The sequence below is a fragment of the Rhinoderma darwinii genome, chromosome 4, assembly GCF_050947455.1.
Source record: "Rhinoderma darwinii isolate aRhiDar2 chromosome 4, aRhiDar2.hap1, whole genome shotgun sequence".
NCBI classification, from domain to species: domain Eukaryota; kingdom Metazoa; phylum Chordata; class Amphibia; order Anura; family Rhinodermatidae; genus Rhinoderma; species Rhinoderma darwinii.
Genome location: NC_134690.1, coordinates 346,962,862 through 346,987,559, shown reverse-complemented (window position 1 = coordinate 346,987,559; position 24,698 = coordinate 346,962,862). Strand labels below are relative to the sequence as shown.

The following is a 24,698-nucleotide window of genomic DNA, read 5'->3' as shown; positions in this document are numbered from 1 at the left end:
GTAAAGGTCGGATGACTATATTACAGTACCACTTATGTCTTATGTAACATAATCCTGAAATTATTATGTGTATACTAACATCATTGTACATTCACTGTCATATGTTAACCCAGTATTTTTGCTCATACACAAAATGTCTGTTATCTTCTATCTGTAATGGTAAAAGTGAATTGAGTACAATAGGACCCATAGGATGTCAGTTTTTTATTTTTTTTCGTAGATTCAGTCCAAAGTCAGGGATTTTGCAAGACTCTGCTTATTATTACCATATTAGAGATCCATGATGGTCAATACCGATCTTGAAATTACATCATTTACATTGATTGGTATTAGACCACATAAGTTATCGTACTAATCTGTTCGACTAATAGCAGAAAGCTGCTAGGAGAGTATTAAAAGATTATTAAAGAGGACCTGTCAGCTCTTACGGCATGGAAGTTTTAGTAAATGCATGTATTCCTCATAAAATCACGATGCTGGAGAATCTTTCCTTAGAACTCTGCGTTGTCCCATTCCTCAAAATTTAAGAATAAATTGACAACTGGGTGTTACCATTCCCCTTATCAAGAGACCTGTCCCTACACAGTCTGAGATTGTGAGCACTGATTGGACAGTGTCAGACTGTATAGGCACTAGTGATACCCAGTTGTCAATTTATTCTTACATTTCAAAGAGGAATAACAGAGGAACGGCACAACGCAAAGTTCTAAGAAAAGACGTTTCAGAATATTTATTCAATGGAAAATAAATATATTAATAATAATAATAATAATAATAATAAGTATTTACTCAAACAGACATGTCAGGAGAACTAACAGGTCTTCTTTAAGGCAAATTCCACAGAAACCCAATGAAACCATCAGTAAAATCGTAGAGTGAAGGAGAAAACAGACACAAGCAGGAGTATAATCGCTGTACAGATGTTGTTCTAACCACAAAGCTACATTACCAGCCACTCAGAATACATGGCTGGTTTGCATGTGCAAAAGTACAAAAGTCTGTAGTGTTTAAACATATGGAAACATTATGACAGTGAGGCCTACTGCAAACAACAACTGTATAGAACATGACATAATTGGCCAGAAATTATTACAAAAAGCCATTGCACCATACCTGAATTAGAACGTTTCTTTGATGATTTAAGACTTCGGCACCTCCCGCTGACAGAGCTACTGTTTTCGCTCATAGAGTCTTGGGCAGAAGAACCACTTCCTGTGGCTTCACTGTCTCTTATCATGCTTTCATAACCACTGCTGCCACCACTGTGATAAAATAGGGCAGTTTTGCCCATTGCCGGTGGTAGCTCCCCACTGAGAACACTGCTATTGTCACTTCCATGGCCACTACTGCATCGGTGTGGTTTTCGTGGAGGAGTGATTTTGCTATATGGGGAAGGTAAAGTGTGTACAGTTGGCTTCTCCTCAGCATGGACAGTTCCACGTTCATCTGAGTCTGAATTTCCATGTGAATGTACACTTCGACTTCCTGTGCTTCCTTGTAGTAGCTCAGAGATTCTTCCATTAACTGCTCTCAATGGCAACTTTGAAGCAAGACCAGAGCCTTTATTTCTGCTAAGAGACTGTGTTGACCAAGACATATTTTTCCCATTTGGAGGAAGGCTTGAGCTTCGTCCTACAGACTGTGGAAGTGACTTTGTAGAAAAGCTCAGGGTTTTTGTTGCAGAGGCAGAGAGGCTTCGAGCCTTGGGACTGGCAAGAAGTAGTTTGCTTACTGCTGATATTTTTGAAGGACTAGCTTTTGGAGAAGCTCCTGCTGACTGACACGTGTTTGTTGGAGATGACATGACACTTCGATTAAGACTTCTCCCAGACCTTGGCAAAGTGCTATCTTTACTGAGGATCATTCTTGAGTTGACTGATGAAAGGCTCCCTGCTCTTTCTAAAGACAAGCATTCATAGTGACTTCCATTGGATCTTCCCAAAGAATTTGTTCTGCTTGCTAACTGTTCTAGTTTGGCACTGAATAACTTGCTACTACTGTTGCTCCTGGTGTCCATACTAAATCCTGTTAATTTACCGTAAAGTTCATCTGGAAGACTAGGTAATGAAGAGAGAGAGTGTTTTGATGGACTACTTGCTGTGTGCTGAGGGCTTGCTCTATTTCTTTGATCTAAGCTTGATTTCCTTACTGGTGGAAGAGGTGGAGTGCCTTTTGGGCGAGTAAGAATGCAATGTTTAGGAGAAGCAAATCGTCTCTCTAAAGTAGACCTAGATATTTGCAGTGGGTTGACAGATCCCGCAGTGTTACTTTCAGAGTCATAACTCATAATATCCTGCTCATCCTCCTTAAATGATCTTTCTAAAACTCTAGGAAGGCTGCCTCTTTGTGAGTAATCACTTATCAGAGCTAGACTCTGTGTGGTTACTGCCATTTCACACCCATCTACAATTCTCCTAAGGTTCTCAGAGAGTGGCGAGATGCTGCCTTCTCCACTGCTACTGCTTAATCTGTCTGTCATACTTTGCTTTCTGTACAAGTCACGGTCAGTTACGCAGTTATCAGCTTCAGGCATTTGTCCATCAATTGAACAATTTTTCTGTCTTTTGGTATCATCTTCACGTTTTAACCAAGGATCATCGAATATAGGTTCCATTTTACAGTCTCCAGAATTGTTTTCTACAGACTGTGACAATTTTTCAGGCAGATTTAATCCTGGCAGGCATTCATTAGTCTCCTGAGCTTTAAAAGGACTCACTGCAATGCAGGGATAAACTGTAATGTTTGTTTTCATTGGAATGTAGTTTTCACAGCCGTTCAAACTTGAGATATTTGATATAGTGACTGTGGTTTTCCCTACCGCTGAAATCCTGCAGTTCTTAATAGGGGATGCATTATTCTCAACTGCCTCAAATATTTCTGACTGAATGAGCATTTTGTCCATTTCTGGCTTCTGTCTGTTGTTTGTACACATTACACTAATATTCTGCAATGCAGTTGTAAATTCAGAAATAGGCGGCTCCGCCAATGCTTCGCCATGGCCATAGCATGTCTGAGCAATAAAGCTGTGGCATGACTGGTCACCATCACTACCTGTGCTCATTTCACTCAACCAGGAGCTGATGGAAGACCTCCTGCTTCCACCTTCTTGACATTTTTCTTCTAATTCAGGCTTAGGAAGGGGTAAGAATTGTGTAATGCTGACTTCAGATACTGGTGCGGAGTTTGAGAAGCATTCAAGGTCCTCACTTATGCTGCTAATAATGCTTACAGGTCTGGAACCAGAAGCCAAGGCCTGAAGAGAACAGTCACTATTAAAACTGATGATACTAGTTGGCCGACCATTGTCAAGGACTCCATTTATTGTTAACTCTTCAACTAAAGTGAAAACCAACTCATCCTCTCCATTTAGTTCCAGAGGTTGCTGGACAGTTACCATTGTACTAAGAACTTCCTTTTTGGACTCCTCCGGACTTTGCTGCTCTGCAAGTAACGATTCAGAAGACAAATCACTGGAATTTGATACTGATCTTTTCATGATTTGTGGGCTCATACCCACAGGAGGTGTCCGGATTTCTGGTTGTGGTAGAGATTCCATGAGTGATCCAGGATCCTTATTTCCAGATTGTGGGGGAGTAGAACTAGGAAGGACTCCTTTCTGTGTATATACTTTACACCTCTGTGAGGGAGAGTTAGGTGGTTTGTACTCTGAAGTTTTAGAGAGGCTAGCAATGCCTAATCTTGGTGATCCCATTGCTCTTGGTTTTCCTTCCACAAACCCACAACTGTTCAGGCTTTCTCTGCTTCCCTGTAAGCTGGCATTTTGTACTAACTGGGAAGCTCCATTGTGCACTCCGCAACTACCTGTAACACTCCTGGGAGAAGATGGAGTAGAAGTGTTAGCTACGTTACCAGGTGGAACTGGAGATAGATTTCTTGGTATTTTATAACCCGACCCAGCAATATTTTCTCCGGTATCTATCTCAGATTGTACATTTTCTGAAATGCTTTCTTCTATATTTGGTTCTGTGGTTGGGCATAAAGCTTTGGTTGATTGGTCACCACTATACTGAGCAGGCAGTTCTTCAAATGGAAATCGAATTGTTTCCTCACTGCCATCAATACAATCCAACCTTTCCTGCAGTTCTGCAAAAGTATTACATTTCAGACAATCTCTCTCTGGTTTCTTATAAGCCACTTCATTTACATCCTCCAGTTTTACTTCATTTTTTGACTTTTGCAAAACTGGAACAATTGGGACAAAGTCAGGTGGTCCTTCATTATCTGTAAGTTCTTTGTCGGACAATGCTGTACCATTGGGGCCAACATAAATAACTGTATCGCATGACTGTTCACTGCTTGAGGAATAATCTGGGTCACTGGATAAACTGAGAAGAGGGAAGTCAGGGTCAACCACATTTCTTGAATGGAAGGGTCTCAGCTGAGTTGGCCTGCGCATTCGCCCTTCTTCACAGGAACTCTCTCCTCCAGATGAACTTGACGTATACTGTTGATTAAAAAGTCAAATCTAAGATGAGAAAAATGCGAAATAAGACAAACTAAATAAAAAGGGGCAAACTAAAGTAACATGGTTCCTTATGCCAATGGGCTTTACTAACGAATAATTATCTTTACGTATAATACAACTGCTGTCAATATCTTCCCAGATTATATAGTTGCATGTTAAAGAGGCTCTGTCACCAGATTTTGCAACCCCTATCTGCTATTGCAGCAGATAGGCGCTGCAATGTAGATTACAGTAACATTTTTATTTTTAAAAAACGAGCATTTTTGGCCAAGTTATGACCATTTTTGTATTTATGCAAATGAGGCTTGCAAAAGTACAACTGGGCGTGTTGAAAAGTAAAAGTACAAGTGGGCGTGTATTATGTGTGTTACATCTGGGCGTGTTTACTTCTTTTACTAGCTGGGCGTTCTGACGAGAAGTATCATCCACTTCTCTTCAGAACGCCCAGCTTCTGGCAGTGCAGACACAGTGTGTTCTCGAGAGATCACGCTGTGACGTCACTCACAGGTCCTGCATCGTGTCGGCACCAGAGGCTACAGTTGATTCTGCAGCAGCATCAGCGTTTGCAGGTAAGTAGCTACATCGATTTACCTGCAAACGCCGATGCTGCTGCAGAATCATCTGTAGCCTCTGGTGCCGGCTCGTCTGACATGATGCAGGACCTTGGGGAAGTGACGTCACAGCGTGATCTCTCGAGAACACGGCTGTGTCTGCACTGCCAGAAGCTGGGCGTTTTGAAGAGAAGTGGATGATACTTCTCGTCAGAAAGCCCAGCTAGTAAAAGAAGTAAAAACGCCCCGATGTACGCACATAATACACGCCCAGTTGGACTTTTACTTTTCAACATGCCCAGTTGTACTTTTGCAAGCCTCATTTGCATAAATACAAAAATGGTCATAACTTGGCCAAAAATGCTCGTTTTTTAAAAATAAAAACGTTACTGTAATCTACATTGCAGCGCCTATCTGCTGCAATAGCAGATAGGGGTTGCAAAATCTGGTGACAGAGCCTCTTTAAGGCCATTTTACAAGACTGCCTCAATGTCCACAGTGTAAAGCTTGTAAAATAACAGAAATAATTAGCAGAATAAAAAATAAAGACCTAAATCAACAAGGTGACAATAATATTTCAGTTAAGGGTAGAATACTTCACTGAATAAATAGGTCAAATATTTTGGGAAGCAAGGATGTAATGTTGATTATATTATTATACAGATATTGGGATCCATACATTTTAATGTATATTCTCATAACATGATGGGACATTACTTTACAAATTATACATAAATATTGAGTATTTTGTTAATTTAATATACTGTATGTTTGTGTCTCACTTTTCTTATGTGAGTACAATGTTATCTACAGTAGGTCTGTTCTCATATCTTTGCATTCATCCATATTTCATACTCCTGCGATGTCCATCTCATGCATCATAAACAAAGCTCAGACTTATCTCACAATCTGTTGCTTTATTGTAAATGATCTGAACTCTGCCTATAATAAGATGACAACGGTAATAGTAATTAAGCATCTCCTACCTTGGTTTTCTTTTTCTTCATCCTCAGCACCCGGGAAGCGATCTGGATAGTGGACAGTGTCTCAGCGTAGTTTCCTGCAGCAGCCGAAATGTGAGCTATCATTGTAGTGCGGCAGTTCATGTTCCCCAGAGACTCCCGAAGTAGCATTGTGAGCTTGCTCTCCCTGCAGAAACAAAATGAATTAAGGCTGCATTAGCGAAACATGTTTCACTTGTACTGTCATGATGTGACTTCAGAGCCCTGAAGTTTTTTCTCTCCTCTCCTTAATGGCATGCTAATAAGGATCATGCTGGAGTCACATAGCATCTCATGTAAAGATGAGAAATACAGGGGATGGGTTACTAGGATTTCCTTTATGGAATGATATCAATCAACTGACCATTTGATATTTGCTGAAATTGTGTCTAGGATTTTTTTTTATTGTTTTTATGCCTTAGCTTTTAAGCTGTCTAATTAGGTTTGACATCTAGGCTATAAGAATGAAAATTAATTTACCTTGTTACATATTATTATATTTTCAGTATATAAATGTTGTTTTCTAAAGTGGATGTTTTAAATACTATACCCAATATACAACAGAGAAAATGACAATCAAACTTGCAACACAAAGAACTATATAATCTTCATATTAACCCTCATGATATGCATTATCAATATATATCATAAAACACTTTAGTGGGAAAACTGCTTTAATATTAAACTTAAACAGGCTCTGTCATTAGATTATAAGTGTCCTATCTTCTACATAATGTGATCGGCGCTGTAATGTAGATTACAGCAGTGTTTTTTATTTAGAAAAACCATCAATTTTGACGGAGTTATGACCTATTTTAGATTTATGCTAATGACTTTCTTAATAGACAACTGGGTGTGTTTTTACTTTTTGACCAAGTGAGAGTTGTACAGAGGAGTGTATGACGCTGACCAATCAGCGACTAATCAGCGTCATACACTTCTCTCCATTCATGTACTCAGCACATAGTGATCTTGCGAGATCATGATGTGCAGTCACATACTAACATTAATGTTACTGAAGTGTCTTGAGAGTGAATAGACATCACCTCCAGCCAGGATGCGATGTCTATTCACAATCCCGATACTTCGGTAAAGTTTGTGTGGAACTTAATGACAGCAAGTGTGATCTTGTCTTACTGTAAATTACAGTAAGACAAGACAGTGCTGTAAGTCTTGCTGTGCTGTGATTGGTCAGCGTCATACACTCCTCTGTACAACGCCCACTTGGTCAAAAAGTAAAAACATGCACAGTTGTCTATTAAGAAAGTCATTAGCATAAATCTAAAATAGGTCATAACTCCGTCAAAATTGATTGTTTTTCTAAATAAAAAATTTATAAAAACTTATAATGAGGTGACAGAGCCTCTTAAAAGGGAGTCTGTCTCCTGATATGCCTCCCCCTAGCCGATGCTAGACAGGTATAGAGTAACGCAATGGCTACATACCTTTATTACTTATGTTGGGGGTTTTCAAAACTGTAGTAGATTTATTCCTTTAGGCGCGGTATGCTAATTAGGGTAAGGTGTCCACAGAACCGGCAAGTGTCCTGCACTTTCATCCCTAAAGTCTCCCCATCCCTTCCCCTTTGGACTTGACTGACGTCTCTGCTCGTCTGCTTGACTGGAGCAATGTATGACGCAACAGACGAGAAGGACGTCAGTCAAGTCCAGAGGGGAGGGGACGTGCAGGTGTTGGGGATGAACGTTCAAGACACTTCCTGCTTCAGCGGTCATCTCCCTAATTAGCATTCAGTGTCTGGAGGGATTTTAATTTGTTTTTTCGTTGTGTCTGGAGGAATTTATCAACTTTTTTCCACTTGTAAGCCTCAACATTTGTAATAAAGGTATGTGGCCACTGTGTTACTCTACACCTGTGCAGCGGTGTAAGCGGCTTGGGGGGGAAAAATCTGGTGACAAACTCCCTTTAAATGTCATATACACCTTTGCAATCAATATTTTTTTATTATTACTATGCATCTAAAATGAAAAAAACAAAAAGAAACGTAACTTTGCAAATTATTTTACTAATCCTTATGTTTCTATGGCTCCTATACAGGCCTATGAGTTTTCATGGTGCAAAAAAACAAACCCAGCACAGTCTGATACTGCAAGACATATGGAAGTCATCCCCTCAGATCGGCGATATAATGGAGAGGACTCCTAGGACTCGACAGCAACATGCAGCACAAGGCCCGTTTGTGGGCTTATAGCGACGGAATGCAAATGAATAGAAAGATAAAACTTAGATTCGGAATCAGTGTCTATTAAGCTATTAACTGATTACTGTAGTTTAGGGGGGTTTAGGAGGTGATAGAGTCCGGTGCTGCACCAGAAAGGCACAACCTGGCATTTCTTACATGTATAAATGACCAAAAAAAGACAAAAAGTAGATATAGGTTTATCAGAAAAAATATCTGCAGCTTATTGAATAAATAACATGCACATATCTAACAATCTTGAACTGAAGTGTTATCGGACATTATATATTACATTTACACCGTGTATTGTTGATATTGGAGGGTGCAGAATGAACATAAAATACTCCTTTAAATCCACTGGGGATGGTTTATTATACTGCCATTAATTACATTTATCCACATCTCTACAGCTATTTAGATACTAAATGCAGCACATATTACTGTGTTATCTCTCTCTTTGTTTCTTACAAAAATGAATTCCAAATTAATTTTTATATGACAATGTTAATTAGACGAGTACAGTAATGGACTCATGCAAATCTTCAGAAATAATTATGCATCCCGTTCACACCAAAATGTCTGCTTCTATTACTGCTAATATTGAAAACAATTTCTCATTGGCTGAATATATACTGTAGAAGAATGTGACAGATCTTAAAATAATAAATCTTCTGAGGGTAATATTCTGACCACACAGTACTGTATCTGCTACAACAAAATATGTTAAGGTAAAAAAACAAACCACAAATTGCTTACAAGTGGTGGCGGGGAACGGTATAGAAGCAGGATGTCCTTCTTACCTATACGTGGTCATTGGTTGCCCTGTATGTGATGACATCTCGTGACTGACTGGCATATGATCCAGCATTGCCAGTGTGTTATAAATTGTTATATAATATGGCCAGGGTCAGATTTACCTATGGGCACAGTAGGCATGTGCCTATAGGTTGTCCTGGAGCAATGGCACATTCATATGTTAATCCTGTATATTTACATAGCTAATTAAGAACTCGCTGCGCTGAGAAAAGTTGAGGAGGATACCAAGGGTAGGACACCGAAAGTCTGCAGAAGGAGCTAGATAATGTGAGTTCACCACAATCTTCTGCTTTATTTTGATGGACCTGACAAACATTTTAAAGCCATACTTAAATTAAAGGGGTTTTTCCACAATTTACATTTATCTCCTATCCACATAATAGGTAATAAATGTCTGACCGCTGGGAGCTCTACTGTTGGGATCCCCACTGACCACTAGAAAGGGGAACCTGAGCCCCCTGTTCGTTCTCACTGCACGACCGCAGTGAGAAGAAATTGACTGGAGCGGTAGTCAAGCATTTCCAGTGCTGCCCCATTTAAAGTTTATGGGACTGACGAAGACAGCCGAGTACAGCGCTTGAATACGTATCTACATTAATAATAAATAAGATGGATGACATTTTGTTGAAGTATTTCAAGAGCTGCTAGAAATAGAAAAACTCAGTACTAATATTGAAGATGAAATGCTGGGAGATAAAAACCATTGACTTTCCAATGCATTTCTAATATAAGACTAATAGTTTATGAACGTATCAAAACTAAAATTGTGTACTTAAAAAATGATGTATTTAAAATCATTATTCACAACGCACATTCTTGTTGTCTAGTCTTATAGATTAAGAGTTTGTCTACAGTCCCTCAACAGTATCTATGCAAATGTCCTATTTAAGTATAAAGCAGCTTGCTGGTCATAACATTTCTATATGTGGCAGAATGCTATAACAGTAAAATGTCATGCTACAGGTTTATGTGGCCAATCTAAGAATTACTATTAGAATATATATTTCCTCCATGCTCGTAAAATTTTGGAGGCTATGGAGAACTGTTTTTACTTCCTCATTCATCCAAAGTGCATACAAGTTTCCATACTCTCTTCTTCATCCCCTCCTTCTATGTCTGTCAATCATATGTATGCTATGCCCATAGTTGTACCCATGTGACGTCTGTGCCTACTTGGATTAGACCACAAAGGGAAGGCACTCCTACACTAACAATGCAAACGAGTCCTTTTACAAAGGATTTTGGCCTAAAATGTAAAAATGGCCATATATTAGTAAATCAAAAGTTGGATAAGTCACCAAAGTTTGACAATCATATTTAATTGACAGTGATATTGTCATATTTTATTATTTTAATGTGGTGGCCATTTCTGAAAAAGAGACATCAGTAAGTGCAGCCATTTTTAATTCACTTCCCAGCGAGTAATGGTGGACCGTCACTTTTTAATTGTTGATAATACAGAGAAGCTAATTCAAAAGTAACAACCAATATGTCTGTACTTGCCGTTGTCACTACAATGGCCGCCATAGCTCAAAAATGCCAATATCTCTGTAAGTAAAACAGACATAATTATTAAGCTTTGGCTCCTGATCTAAAGTAAGGACACCCCATGTAAAAAAAAAATTATTTGAAACATTTGTGGACATATCAATATTTAATCTTTGAATCAATATTTTATGTAATTAAACAAAAATAATTCCTATGGGGCTCCCAGGAACGTCAAGTTAAGCCTGTTCTCGGGATCGGTGGTGGTCCCAGCAGTGAGACCCCCATCGATCAGATATTTATCACTTATCCTATGGATAGGTGATAAATATTTATAATGGGAAAACCCCTTTAAAAGGTTTCTTACAGGCACAGCCCATTTAAATCCCCCACAGCATATAAAAGGTATTCTTGTCTATAAGCAATTCTTTTATTGAATATAGAATATTTCCAACACCCGATGCCCAAAGGATCACCATACAGCAGTACCCAGAGACCCTGTGGTTCCATAGTACAAAACCGCAGTGGACTCTGTGTGTCTTTGTACAGCCCCCTGCACATGTCTCTGCACTGCCCACACACCGCCAACTGCGTCATAAATAAGCATAATTGGGTTTGGCCAATTGTGCATGTTTATTCAATAGGGGAGAGGGAGATAAGTCAATGCCAAGCACCTGCCTGTCTAGATATACAGTAAAAATGGAGGGGCTATGAAAAAATGGCTATAATGCCTAAACGGCTAATGCAATATTTTTGTTAAACCCCTTGAATTAAAGCTAAAAGTCTACGCTTCAATCACATCTTGATTGATTTTTTTTCACATCCATCGTGGTGTTGTTAAGTGTCGAAATCGTGAAAATTGTGTCACTGTCCAAATATTTATGTACCCGACTACATCAGATTGTTGGTGAATTTATCAAAGTAAAATGTGCAGGAGCCACTTACCATATAATAGCCAATCTTACTAATAAAATGATACTATCTCTACCTTTCCACAAACTGTATTAATTACATATTAATTTCTCTGTATAGTATTATATATTACTGTACATCTAAAATAATAAAATATGAAAAAAAAAAATGTTATTGTTCTTTTAACCGCCACTTCGACTGTGAACTCTTTGCCCCCAAGTACAACACTCTTGTAATTTAATAGTGTGGTATGTTTTCTGGTTATTTTGTGTGGCCCATATAATTTATAGAAAATGGTCCTTGAAACCACGCATTATTCAATGAATTATTAAAAATAAATTAATTCTGACTAAAGGATTTTGTACAAATGCGGAATGTGGAAAATGTGTGAAAGAATTAAAGCCAACGCTACGGTTAAGCATGTTAATAATGATAGGTTTCAGGCCATGGTACGCATAATGGAACTCTAGACAGTGTTATAAAAGGTTACTTTGCTTCCAAAGAAAGTTATTGGATTCTTTTTTTATTCAATTACTGTATATTAGCAAAGTGGAATTGTTTGCTGAGAAAATGACCATCCGTGGCATGAATACTGATCAGTCACCATCGCGATAATTCTACAATTAAGTACCCGCTAATCAGCATTGGTTGGATAGCATGTATGTCTTCATGTAATTGAGCCTTGTGGGAAACAGGTGAGGATATTTATAGCTGACTGAAGATCTGTTGAACTCATTTGTATGCAAAATCGCTTCTAATACCTCATTTAGTGCTCATCAAGTCGTATTTGAGAAATATGATGGGAGATGGACTAAATAATTTGCAGATAATTCATGTTTATATATTGATATTAGAAAACCAACCCTAACTATTTAATTGTCAGATAATCCCTTACACAGCATTGCATATTAAAACAGCTTGTGCTGATACCTTTTCCTCTTTTAAGAAAAATTATGAGAAACTGGGACCGCTGCTGCATAGTATACAAAATACATTTCCTTTAAGGAGAACAAACAGAAAATCTATATTAAAGGGGTTTGTCCAGTGTCTCCAATCTCTTTTTTGTAAGGAGAGTCTACCAAAAATAAGCTGGCCCTTCTGCTGAGGTCTCCATGGATCAGCTGTAATGTACGGGGGAATCTGGCAGCAAGTGTTCAATTCCTCTGCAGCACCACCCCAGGAGAAATGAAGCATTACAGTTCTCAATTAAATAAATGGGCTGTCCAAGTAAGGCATGCACCTATTGGGTCCTCCAGAGAGAGACACTCTTTGTAGCTACTCTCTTCTCTGGCTAATCAATTAAGATCCCAAATTAGGTACTCTCCTTTTTTTTTTACTTTTTTAAAATGGGGTTTCTAAACCAGACACCTCATTATGGTGTCTTTCTAAATTTGGAAAAAAAAAAGTAAATATCTCATTACATTACAAATATCTCATACACAGACAGAATAAACGCTAACACAAAAACCCACTTTGGTTACATAGAATAACTAATCAGAGGGCTGTGAGTGCGTACTAATGAATTCCGACTTCCCTGCCGCCTCTCACAGCGTGACACTGATGAAGAAAAATGAGGACTTTTCATATTCTCCGTGTGAATTTTTTCTAATTTTTTAGAAGCCGCTCGCTACATTCACAGAGCTGTCATAGGCGACAAATGAAGCTGTTTGTTTTTATTTCTTTTCTAACAAGATAAAAGGCAATGTGTGTTTAGAAAAAAAAATCCTCTAAACAAAATTGGATTTTGTACAGATCGTGATATTAGCTGAGACAACATAAAAACCGCACTGGTATAGATTATGCATGAGTGCGCTCAAAATATATCCAGGGAGCAGGAACAGAAATGTCAAAATGTACAGAGTGTTGATTACATAAATTGCTAAATCAGGCAATTTTATTGTGTATAGATTTATTAAGCAGCAAAAGTGCGCTGTCAGGAGAATACACGTCACTTCACACAATGTCTTAAGTGTACCGCTCCTTTGTTGCTTCAGTCAGAATTGCTTGTTTAACCACTTAAAATTGGATACATATGAAAGATGTGTGATGGCGTAATATGACCGACATTACGGTTATACATGGACCGTAGTTCAAATGCTGCATAGATATGGATATATTATTTTTACATAATAATATCACTTATTACAGTAATGCTTATATAATAGCACTGGAATTAAAGATAGATGTGAATCTACCTGGTGGTAATGGTAATAGTAATGATTCCCTGTAGGATAACAATGGGCTACCTATTTGTGTAAGGAGAATGCTGTATTTCTGTGCAAACTGTGTACCCTGCATGCCACAACATTCAAAGTGTGCTTCCAGTTATATATATATATATATATATATATATATATGTGTGTGTATATATACAGGGTGGGCCATTTATATGAATACACCTAAATAAAATGGGAATGATTGGTGATATTAACTTCCTGTGGCACCTAAGAATATATGGAGGGGGGAAACTTTTCAAGCTGGGTGTTGACCATGGCGGCCATTTTGAAGTCGGCCATTTTGTATCCAACTTTAGTTTTTTCAATAAGAAGAGGGTCATGTGACACATCAAACTTATCGAGAATTTCACAAGAAAAACAATGGTGTGCTTGGTTTTAACGTTACTTTATTCTTTCATGAGTTATTTACAAGCTTCTCTTTGTTTACAGCCATTGACATGTCGCAGAGGTTAACACGTGAGGAGCGGATAGAAATTGTGTTGATGTCTGGTGAACGCAGTACCCGGGTCATTGCAGCAGATTTCAATGCAAGACACCCTACGAGACCACCCATCTCCCATGCTACAGTTTGCAAACTGCTTGCCAAGTTTCGTGAAACTGGTTCAGTGTTGGATTTGCCCAAATGTGGACGCATGAAAACTGTCACTAATGAAGAAACATTAGTGGCTGTCCTAGCTTCATTCAGCAAGAGCCCACAGCGTAGCACTCGCCGCATGTCACTGGAGAGTGGCATCAGTCGAACATCCCTTCGGCGGATATTAGAAACTCACAAATGGCACCCTTACAAACTCAAACTGCTGCAGCATCTCAACGAGGATGACCCAGATCGGCGCACTGAATTTGCAGAATGGGCAAAACAAAAATTGGAACAGGACCCTCAGTTTACACAGAACATTTTGTTCAGTGATGAGGCAAACTTTTATGTGAATGGTGAAGTTAACAAACAAAACCACCGCTATTGGTCTGACACTAACCCACATTGGATAGATCCCTCCAAGACTGTTGGAACACAAAAATTGATGGTATGGTGTGGTATATGGGGTACAAAGATAGTGGGGCCATTCTTCATCAATGGAAACCTCAAGGCCACGGGATATCTGAAATTGCTACATGATGATGTGTTTCCCTCTTTATGCACTGAAGCTGGCATGTTCCCTGAGTTTTTCCAGCAAGGTGGTGCACCACCACATTATGGGTGTCAGGTCCGAGCATTCCTAGATGAACAGTTTCCTGGAAAGTGGATTGGTCGTCGTGGGCCAGTTGAATGGCCCCCTATGTCTCCCGATCTGACCCCCTTAGACTTTTATCTTTGGGGTCATCTGAAGGCAATTGTCTATGCTGTGAAGATACGAGATGTGCAGCAACTGAAACTACGGATACTGGAAGCCTGTGCTAGCATTTCTTCTGCGGTGTTGCTATCAGTGTGTGAAGAGTGGGAGAAGAGGGTTGCATTGACAATCCAACACAATGGGCAGCACTTTGAACACATTTTATAAGTGGTCAGAAACTTGTAAATAACTCATGAAAGAATAAAGTAACCTTAAAACCAAGCACACCATTGTTTTTCTTGTGAAATTCTCGATAAGTTTGATGTGTCACATGACCCTCTTCCCATTGAAAAAACTAAAGTTGGATACAAAATGGCCGACTTCAAAACACCCAGCTTGAAAAGTTTCCCCCTCCCATATACTAATGTGCCACAAACAGGAAGTTAATATCACCAACCATTCCCATTTTATTTAGGTGTATCCATATAAATGGCCCACCCTGTATATATATATATATATATATATATATATATATATATATATATATATATACAAATATATATATAAATAGGCAGCACTATATATATGTTAATTCTTCCATACACAAAATCAACCAATTGCCTGAAGTCATTGCAGCATGAAGTGAAGATGGAACTGTACACTCTGTTTCCTAACTTCTTGTATTCAGTCTGGAAGCCTTTAATGTAATGAGACGTATTTAATGGGGCAATGGGTGCAGCATACGGTGGGTGGGCTCGGGGAGGCGGCAGCCCTGAGCCCACCCACTGCCAGTGGCGTATCAACTGGGCCCCTAAGCCACAAGCCCCTCTTACCACACAAGGGCTGACTGAAGTAAGGGTACAGTACAGAAATAACTGTGAGCGGCTGCGGATCCCACGGTCCATCTGTGCAGACCGCAGGGGGTATTTTTACCTTGAGGGGCACAGAGGGGGTGCTAATATCTTTGTGTTGGCACAGAGAGAAATTAGCACTTTTTATGGGGCACAAAGGGGGCACTATTACCGTGCGGACGGCAGAATGGAGATAATTACTATGGGGAAATACAAAGAAGGGCACAATTACATTGGAGAAAAAGGGGGCATTATAACTTTGTGGGCCACAGAGGGGGAATTTTTACTGTGTGGGAGCAAAAAAGGGGGCAGTTATCACTGGGAGGGTATTATTGTGTGGGGGCACAAAAGAGGGTTACTGTGGAGCTCAAAGAAGGAATTATTATTTTGTTGATGCTGCTGCAAAAATTTTGCCGTGTGAACTGAACCTTATAGTGAGTACTAGCTAGATTTTTTTCACCATAACTTGGAGTACAAATTAAATTTATTTACCAACTTAATCAGGTTCGGGTATATTGGCAGGATATACTATAATTTACTGTAGCGGCAATAGAAGGGGTAATAGAACCCTGATCCCATAGAAAAAGGGGCTGCAACCCCCTGAGCATTCTCTTACATATCACTGCTCCGGACTAGGCGCTGTGCAGAGAACTATGGCACAGTACCATTCAAATTTAGTTGCAACACCTGCATATTGCAGGGTCGTGACTGGCGCTGTGCAGAGAATTGTTAATTCACTGAAACAGCCTATCCTCCGCATTATCAAAAATAGATCTCAGATGAATTATTACTTGACTAATTAGATTCTTATTGCAATGGCACAAGGTACCCTATGCTCCTTCCAGAAAACTTGAGAACCATTGACAACTTATGCATTCCCAACAGAAGAACCAATTATTTAGGCCACAGGCCCAGGATTAGGGTTTCTCTTTTAGAATCTACTATTTCTTTGGCCACAACTCACCTGCCCACCCCCCTTCATTCCTGGTACTTCCCATATATGTTTAAACGGCCATAGGCCCAGTTGTTAACTTAGGGCATGACTACACGTGGCGGATTTCCTCCGCAACTGTCCGCATCAATGCCGCACAGAATCTGCGTTGCAGATTCTGCTGCGGATCTGCACAAAATGTGCAGTACATTGATGCGGACTAGCTGCTGCGGACTGCGGGAAAAGTGCTTCCCTTCTCCCTATCAGTGCAGGGTAGAGAGAAGGGACAGCACTTTCCCTAGTGAAAGTAAACGATTTTCATACTTACCGGCCGTTGTCTTGGTGACGCGTCCCTCTTTCGGCATCCAGCCCGACCTCCCTGGATGACGCGCCAGTCCATGTGACCGCTGAAGCCTGTGCTTGGCCTGTGATTGGCTGCAGCCGTCACTTAGACTGAAACGTCATCCTGGGAGGCCGGACTGGAGACAGACGCAGGGAGTTCTCGGTAAGTATGAACTTATATATTTTTTAACAGATACATGTATATTGAGATCGGTAGTCACTGTCCCGGGTGCAGAAACAGTTACTGCCGATCGCTTAACTCTTTCAGCACCCTGGACAGTGACTATTTACAGACGTCTCCTAGCAACGCTCCCGTCATTACGGGAGCCCCATTGACTTCCTCAGTCTGGCTGTAGACCTAGAAATACATAGGTCCAGCCAGAATGAAGAAATGTCATGGTAGTAAAACCAATACGCTCCGCAGCACACATAAGATCTGCGGACTTCATTGCGGAATTTTGACTCTCCATTGAAGTCAATGGAGAAATTCCGCCATGAGTCCGCCACTGCTCCGCAACAGACAGAGCATGCTGCGGACACCAAATTCCGCTCCGCAGCCTATGCTCCGCAGCGGAATTTTACGCCTCGTCTAAACGAACACTGCTAAATTAAAGTGTAAGTCAATGGACAAACGGCACCGCTGCGGATTAACGCTGCGGAGTGTCCGCAGCGGAATTTAAGTGAAATTCCGCCACGTGTGAACCCAGCCTTACTGAAACTCCATCGTCTACAAAATGATGTCACAGCATAGTGTGTAACTACTATGTTACTCTTGGAATAAGACACTACCGCATTATTGTTTGCTTTGATATTATATTATTGTGAACACTCAACAAAAACATTGTTTTAAAAAAAATAAAACTTTCTGAAGTGGCCACTGTGCTTCACTAGCTGCTAGTAATTGGTAAAGATCCCAGCAGTCAAACTTCACGTTGCTAAGTTTTAACATATTTTAGCAATATTCCATAACTTAAAGGGGATATCCGAGATTATGAAAAATACAAAAAAGTATCTGTATGTGTCTGAATGGTCACCAGGCGATTGCACCCTAGCTCAGCAGTAATTATTTTTTGTTTTCATAATGTTACCCAGCTCCGTGCAATATTGCTGTTTTGATGCTGGAAGACTTGCTGTGGGCGGGATTATCATGTAAATGACTACAGTTCCCATGAGTCCTCTCTCCTCTCACAGACATTGCCTATATTTACAACTGTCTGCATGCCCCTCTATTACCTAGGTGTTAGGTAGTGCTGTAATTATTCACTGACTTCACATACAACCCAGTCTCTGCCACTGACATTGCACATCTGCTGACCAGCCTGTGAAATACGGCCGGGAGAGAGGTGGTTGAGCTGGAGAAAAGAGTCGTGATCTCTGATGGTTTGTTCTTCGGAGAGGGAAAGACGGGAAGGGAGTGGGGACATAACCTCATGGTCAGAATAGGAAACATCTTGGAAAACCCCTCTAAATACTACTTCAAATGCCGCTTCAGACCTCCTTCTGTTAAATGTACAAGATTCCATTTTTCTAATATTGATAATCACTTTGTGTAGCTTACTTGTATGGGATGTGCTTGCTGCCATTGACCAGAGCAAGAATGACATTGCCAAGTGCTGACAGAGAGAGACACAGGCCTGTGCTGCTATCTCTATTTTTACTCTGCACTTTTACGCAGCTTCCCAAATCAATAAGATGCAATCGACTGCGACCTCCCGACACTGCCAAGAGAAAGGAAAGCAGGTTAACCTTCAAGAAGTGGAGAACACCTTGAAATATTATGATAAAGAGTCTTATGCTCAGTGCTTGTCAAGATCATTACAGATTCCACACTAACAGCATAAACACTGTGGAGCAAATTAATTCATGTTTTGTAAGTGAAAAGTGGACTGAAAACTGTCCCAGGTGGCATGTACCAGCTGTGTCAAAAGTCACCTACCAATTTATATATCTATATAAAAATTTGCTTTCTAGGGATAACAGACAGCGAATATTTGCCTAAATAAGGCTCTGTTCACATCTGCGTCGGGGCTCCGTTCATGGGTTCCGTCGGAGCTTATCGTCAAGGGAACCCATGGAAGGTATCCAAACTGAAACAAACGGAAACCATAGGTCCGGTCCAAATGGTTTCCGTTTGTCACCGTAGTGCAAGGGTTTCCGCCGTTTAGACGGAATCAATACCATAGTCCACTGCGCTATTCATTTCCGTCAAAATGACGGAACCCTTACACAACAGGGACAAACGTAAACCATTTTCACCAGATCCGTCACCATTGAAATCAATGATGATGCAAACGGAAAGCTATGGTTTCAGTTTGATTTAGTTTGGATTCCGTTCATGGATTACCCTGACGGAAAGCTCAGACGGAACCCATTACACAGAGAGATGTGCTGCCGACAACAATAATATTTTATGCTGCATAAACAATACAATCAGCCAATGAACCAGCGTTTGCTCGTTCATCGGCTGATTGTGATCGGGAGTTCTGTGAACGCTCGTTTGCCCGTGTAAAACATTATCTAGCTAGAGTGCTTTGTTATACTATTCTCTACACGATAAGAGCAAATCCCTATACAATATTCAAAGCTGTACAGCGACACATTTAAAAAGAACCTAGTTTATTCAACTTATTTTTGGCATTAAAAAGTGAACTACATCTAATTTTACTCCATGGTCTGAATTGACGCTTATAGAGGCTCTGTCACCAGATTCTCAAATCCCTATCTCCTATTGCATGTGATCGGCGCTGCAATGTAGAGAACAGTAAAGTTTTTTGTTTTTTAAAAAACTTTCATTTTTTGCCAGGTTATGAGCTATTTTATATATATGCAAATGAGCTTTGAAATGGACAATAGGGCATTTTTTTTTCGTTATGTCCAACTGGGCGTGTATTGTTTTTAACTGGGCGTGAAAAGCGTCACAAGTGTCAGGATTCTGAATACACATGACGTCCAGGCTGGATTTCATGTGTATTCATTATCAGGACACTTGATTAATGTTAATCTCTGTGTATGTGGCTGCACATCGCTGCTGTGTAAATGAATGGAGAGGAGTGTATGATGCTGACTGGTCACTGATTGGTCAGCGTCATACACTCATCTCCATTCATTTACACAGCAGCGATGTGCAGCCACATACACAGAGATTAACATTAATCAAGTGTCCTGATAATGAATACACATGAAATCCAGCCTGGACGTCATGTGTATTCAGAATCCTGACACTTGTGACGCTTTTCTGTGAGATTCCAGCAAGCCACGCGTAATCTCGCGAAATTACGGAGGTAAACGAGATTTCGTTTCCCTTGCTAGAAATCTCAAAGAAAAGATTCAGAAGTGTCAGGATTCTGAGTACACATGACGTCCAGGCTGGATTTCATGTGTATTCATTATCAGGACACTTGATTAACGTTAATCTCTGTGTATGCGGCTGCACATCACTGCTGTGTAAATCAATGGAGATGAGTGTATGATGCTGACTGGTCACTGATTGGTCAGCGTCATACACGTAAACACGCCCAGTTAAAAACACAATACACGCCCAGTTGGACATATGAAAAAAAATGCCCAATTGTCCATTTCAAAGCTCATTTGCATATATATAAAATTGCTCATAACTTGGCCAAAAATGAACGTTTTTTAAAAAAAAACTCTTTACTGTTATCTACATTGCAGCGCCGATCACATGCAATAGGAGATAGGGGTTTGAGAATCTGGTGACAGAGCCTCTTTAACAATGCAATATGTTTTAATTAACTGGATACATGGAGGATATGTAAAACGGAAAACCCAAATCTCCTACCACTCTCCCTAGCACTGAAAAAATGGCTATTGATGTCATATTGTTATTCATGCAGTTATTAAAATTCTTGCTTCACTTTTCCACTTTCCATAAAATGCCTTATTTGTGCTACACTCTCAGATCCATCATTCATCGGCTTTCCTCTATAAAATAGGGTCTACAGTACATGACTTTGTCAGTCTAGAGTTAGATGGAAATGAACAATTCTTCTGTTTTCTTCTTGTACTTGGTTGTCATCAATCAACTGGAAAATAAATCCGTCCAACATAGAGCTGAGCCTGAACTCTTACTGCTCCCTTCAGTTAAAATTGCTTTTCTTCAAATCTTCTAGTCTTTGGTTACGTCTTGTCACTTTTGATCAAGCTCGGCTCATATACAAGGCTCCTGATATATGCTGATTGTATATCTTGTTGAATTTTACTGACCAGTCTTCGAGCATCCGGTATAGTTCTTGTATATTTACTTTTTAAAAAAAATCTAATTCATTCTTTTTAATATATAAATCTTAAAAAAAATGTTGTCTAATAATGTTGGTCAATAGGTTTGGAGATATAGAAATCAAAGTCAACTGTGTTTTCAAAATGTTAAGATGGGTTGGGAGACCTCATAGACATCTATGTTTGTGCACTTTTTCTAAACCTTCTGATTCCTATGAATGGTGGGCATCTGATCATTTCTCTATGATGGTCGATATTGGATCCTTTCCTTTTCTATGATGGTAGAAATTTGATGCTTCCCTTTTTACTAAGGGCAAACAGTACATGGTCTAATTATAGACTGAATCTTTTTAGCTGTATCCATTTTTTTGTTTTAAAAAGGATGACATTATAAACAGTGTAAAAAAACGTAGTGTGAACATGACCTAAGCTACTAAACTTTTTGGTTATTTTTACATCTCCAATAAAATTGTAAATGAATCAGTGCTTTGTTTATTCCACATTGCTTAACCCCTTCCCACCGTAGCCATTGTTATGATTTTTATTTTCGCTTTTTCCTCCCCAACTTCCAAAAGCCATAACTTTTTTATTTTTCCGTCGATAAAGCTGTATGAGGGCTTTTTTTATGCGGGACAAGTTGTAGTTTTGCACAGCACCATTTATTGTACCATATAAAAACGGCATGTTAACTTTGTTCTGTGGGTCAGTTTGATTACGGCGATACCAAATTGATATAGTTTTTTTTATGTTTCACTACTTTTACAAGGAAGAAATTAATTGTTAAAAATAAAATTTTGGATTTTTTGCCACATTCTGAGAGCCATAACTTTTTTTTTTTCTGTCAATTGAGCGGTATGTGGGCTTATATTTGGCGTTGCGAGCTGTAGTTTCTATTGGTACTATTTTGTGCTATATAAGACGTTTTGATCCCTTTTTATTACATTTTTTGTGGGAGATGAAGTGACCAAATAACTGCGATTCTGGCGATTTAATTTGTTATTTTTTACTGTGTTCGCCGTGCGGGTTAAATCATTTTATAATGTAATAGTTCAGACTTTTACAGACGCGGCAATACCAAGCTTGTTTATTTTTTTTATTCTTCACATTACTTCATAGGAAAAATGGGAAAACGTTTCTTTCAGAACTTTTAATATATATATATATATATATATATATATATATATATATATATATATATATATATATATATATATATACATACATACGGAACAGAAGCAAGTAAACACAGCACTCCACAGATCCAAGAAATCAGGCCATGTGCTCGTCACCAGGGGATGAATCAATTCCCCTTCTTTTTAGATAGAAAACAGCATAGGACGTAATAACGGCACCAGGACTCCAAGATAGATGAAAAACAGGGTGGATTTATTCACCTCAAAGCACACCCTGTTTTTCATCTATCTTGGAGTCCTGGTGCCGTTACTACGTCCTATGCTGTTTTATATATATATATATATATATATATATATATATATATATATATATATATATATATATTTTACACTCTCTTACACTTCTTTTTACACATTTTACTAGTCCCCCCAGGGGACTTGCACCAGCAATCGTTAGATGTATTGCAGTATATTGTCATTTTTACAGGCTTTGTTTAAGCCCTGACGGAGGCTGGGTTTAACAGAGACAGAGAAAAGGCAGACCTGGGGGCCTTCATTAGCCCCTTGTCTGCCATGACAACCATCTGCACCCCGCATCGCAGTTGGCACCCCCTCTTTCTTAAGCCTTACATGATGCGGTGGAGATTGACAGCGGCATTTAAGGGGTTAAACAGCCAGTAACAGCGCAATCGCTGTTCCTGCCCATAAGTCCCAGGTGACAGCTTGCTCCATACATCACCCCCCCCCCCCCCACACACACACACACACACACACACACACCAGGACGTGCTATTACGTCGTGGTGCGGGAAGGGGTTTGAAGAGGACCTGTCACTAAGTCATGAAAGTTTAACTGTTTTATTGACCTTTATAGCGCTGTCTCCCTAATTCAAGTGCTGTTTTTATTTTCCTGGACCCCACTTTCCAGAGATATGGCCCACTGTTGTGTTGGCTCCCTAAATACTAATTTGCTGTAGTTAGCCAACAGGGTGGCGCTAGATTCCCGGCCTCTGATGCTGACCAATCAGTGAGAGGCAGCTTGAGGGTAGTTCACACCCTGTTGGCTAACTACAGAAAATTAGCATATAGGGAACCAGCAGAACAGTGGGCCATATATCTGGAACGGGTGTTCCAGGGGAAAAAAAACCAGCGCTGGAATCAGGGAGCCGGCGCTATTCAGGTTAGTAAACCAGTTCAACTTATATGAACTAGTGACAGGTCCCCTTTAAGTTCACATTCATTGCCATCTCTGTAACTGTCATACCACCACAGTATCCTTCCCTACACTTTCTCGTCCTTAAATATATTCTTATTAGATTTATTTTTTTATAATATAGAAAGGTGTAGAAAGTTTACAGTGAAGATTGAAGGATAGTGAGAAGGTTTAAATCTTTTTAACAATTTTTATGTACAGACTTCTGACCTGGGGATAGAATAATGACATTCTACGAAAATAATGTTCAATAATGACTTTTTCAGGAAATTCCTGTTTGTGTACATCATATGGATATAGTTAATTTTGTTCACTGTTTGTATTTTAATATTTTTCACTGTAAGAATGTTAATATAACAAAAATTCATACTTACTGCCTCCTTTCCCACTCTTCTCCATGCGATACTGATAAATATGCAGGGTAAAGAGCATGTGAGAGTTCCTGTGGTCTTCTTCATCACAGTCCCTTTGGCTGCACTTGCGAGAGGCAATAGCGGCATCCAAGAAAAAGGCAGCTTTCTCAGCCGTGGGTGCCCGCAGTTCACTCTGATTCTGTAACTGGGTATAGAAGAAACATTGTGTGAACAATTATTTCATTGTTTCAGAATGATGGAGGCTCAGTAACACCTAAAAATGGGATCAGCTATAGTCTCATGCTATATCATGAGAAAGAGGTTTCTAAATAGGTTCACGCTGAATCAATTTACGTTTATCTACCCATACAGATATGCCAGATGAAACGGGTGTAAAATAAATACCCTAAACTCAATGTGGTTTGTATCACATTTTACCGCGCGTCTTAGGTCTTACCTTATTGTTTTCTAGAATCATCTAGCATTATTGCAGTAAATTCCAAAATAAATTTATTTAGATAAGTGATACAGAATTCTATTCTATCACTGAATTCTGGATCCTGGGGCTGCCATGGATCAGATACAAAAAAAAAACCAACTCCCATGGATAGTAGATTGATTTATATTATAATAGAACAACTCAAAACTCAAATTAATTGTTTGTGATTTTTCAATGCTCTGCACTTG

General features: G+C 39.5%; 1 protein-coding gene across 1 annotated transcript in view; it reads right to left on the bottom strand.

Annotated features, from left to right (window-relative positions):
* The window catches only part of KIF26B (kinesin family member 26B), a 315,882-nt gene that overhangs the window by 29,000 nt on the left and 262,184 nt on the right, over window positions 1–24,698 (bottom strand). The window contains exons 9-12 of the mRNA XM_075862905.1: window positions 24,033–24,216; window positions 18,636–18,795; window positions 6,024–6,186; window positions 1,114–4,465 (exon numbers count right to left, since the gene is read on the bottom strand). Of these exons, the coding sequence (XP_075719020.1) occupies window positions 1,114–4,465; window positions 6,024–6,186; window positions 18,636–18,795; window positions 24,033–24,216 (3,859 nt within the window). The remainder of the gene's footprint in view (window positions 1–1,113; window positions 4,466–6,023; window positions 6,187–18,635; window positions 18,796–24,032; window positions 24,217–24,698) is intronic.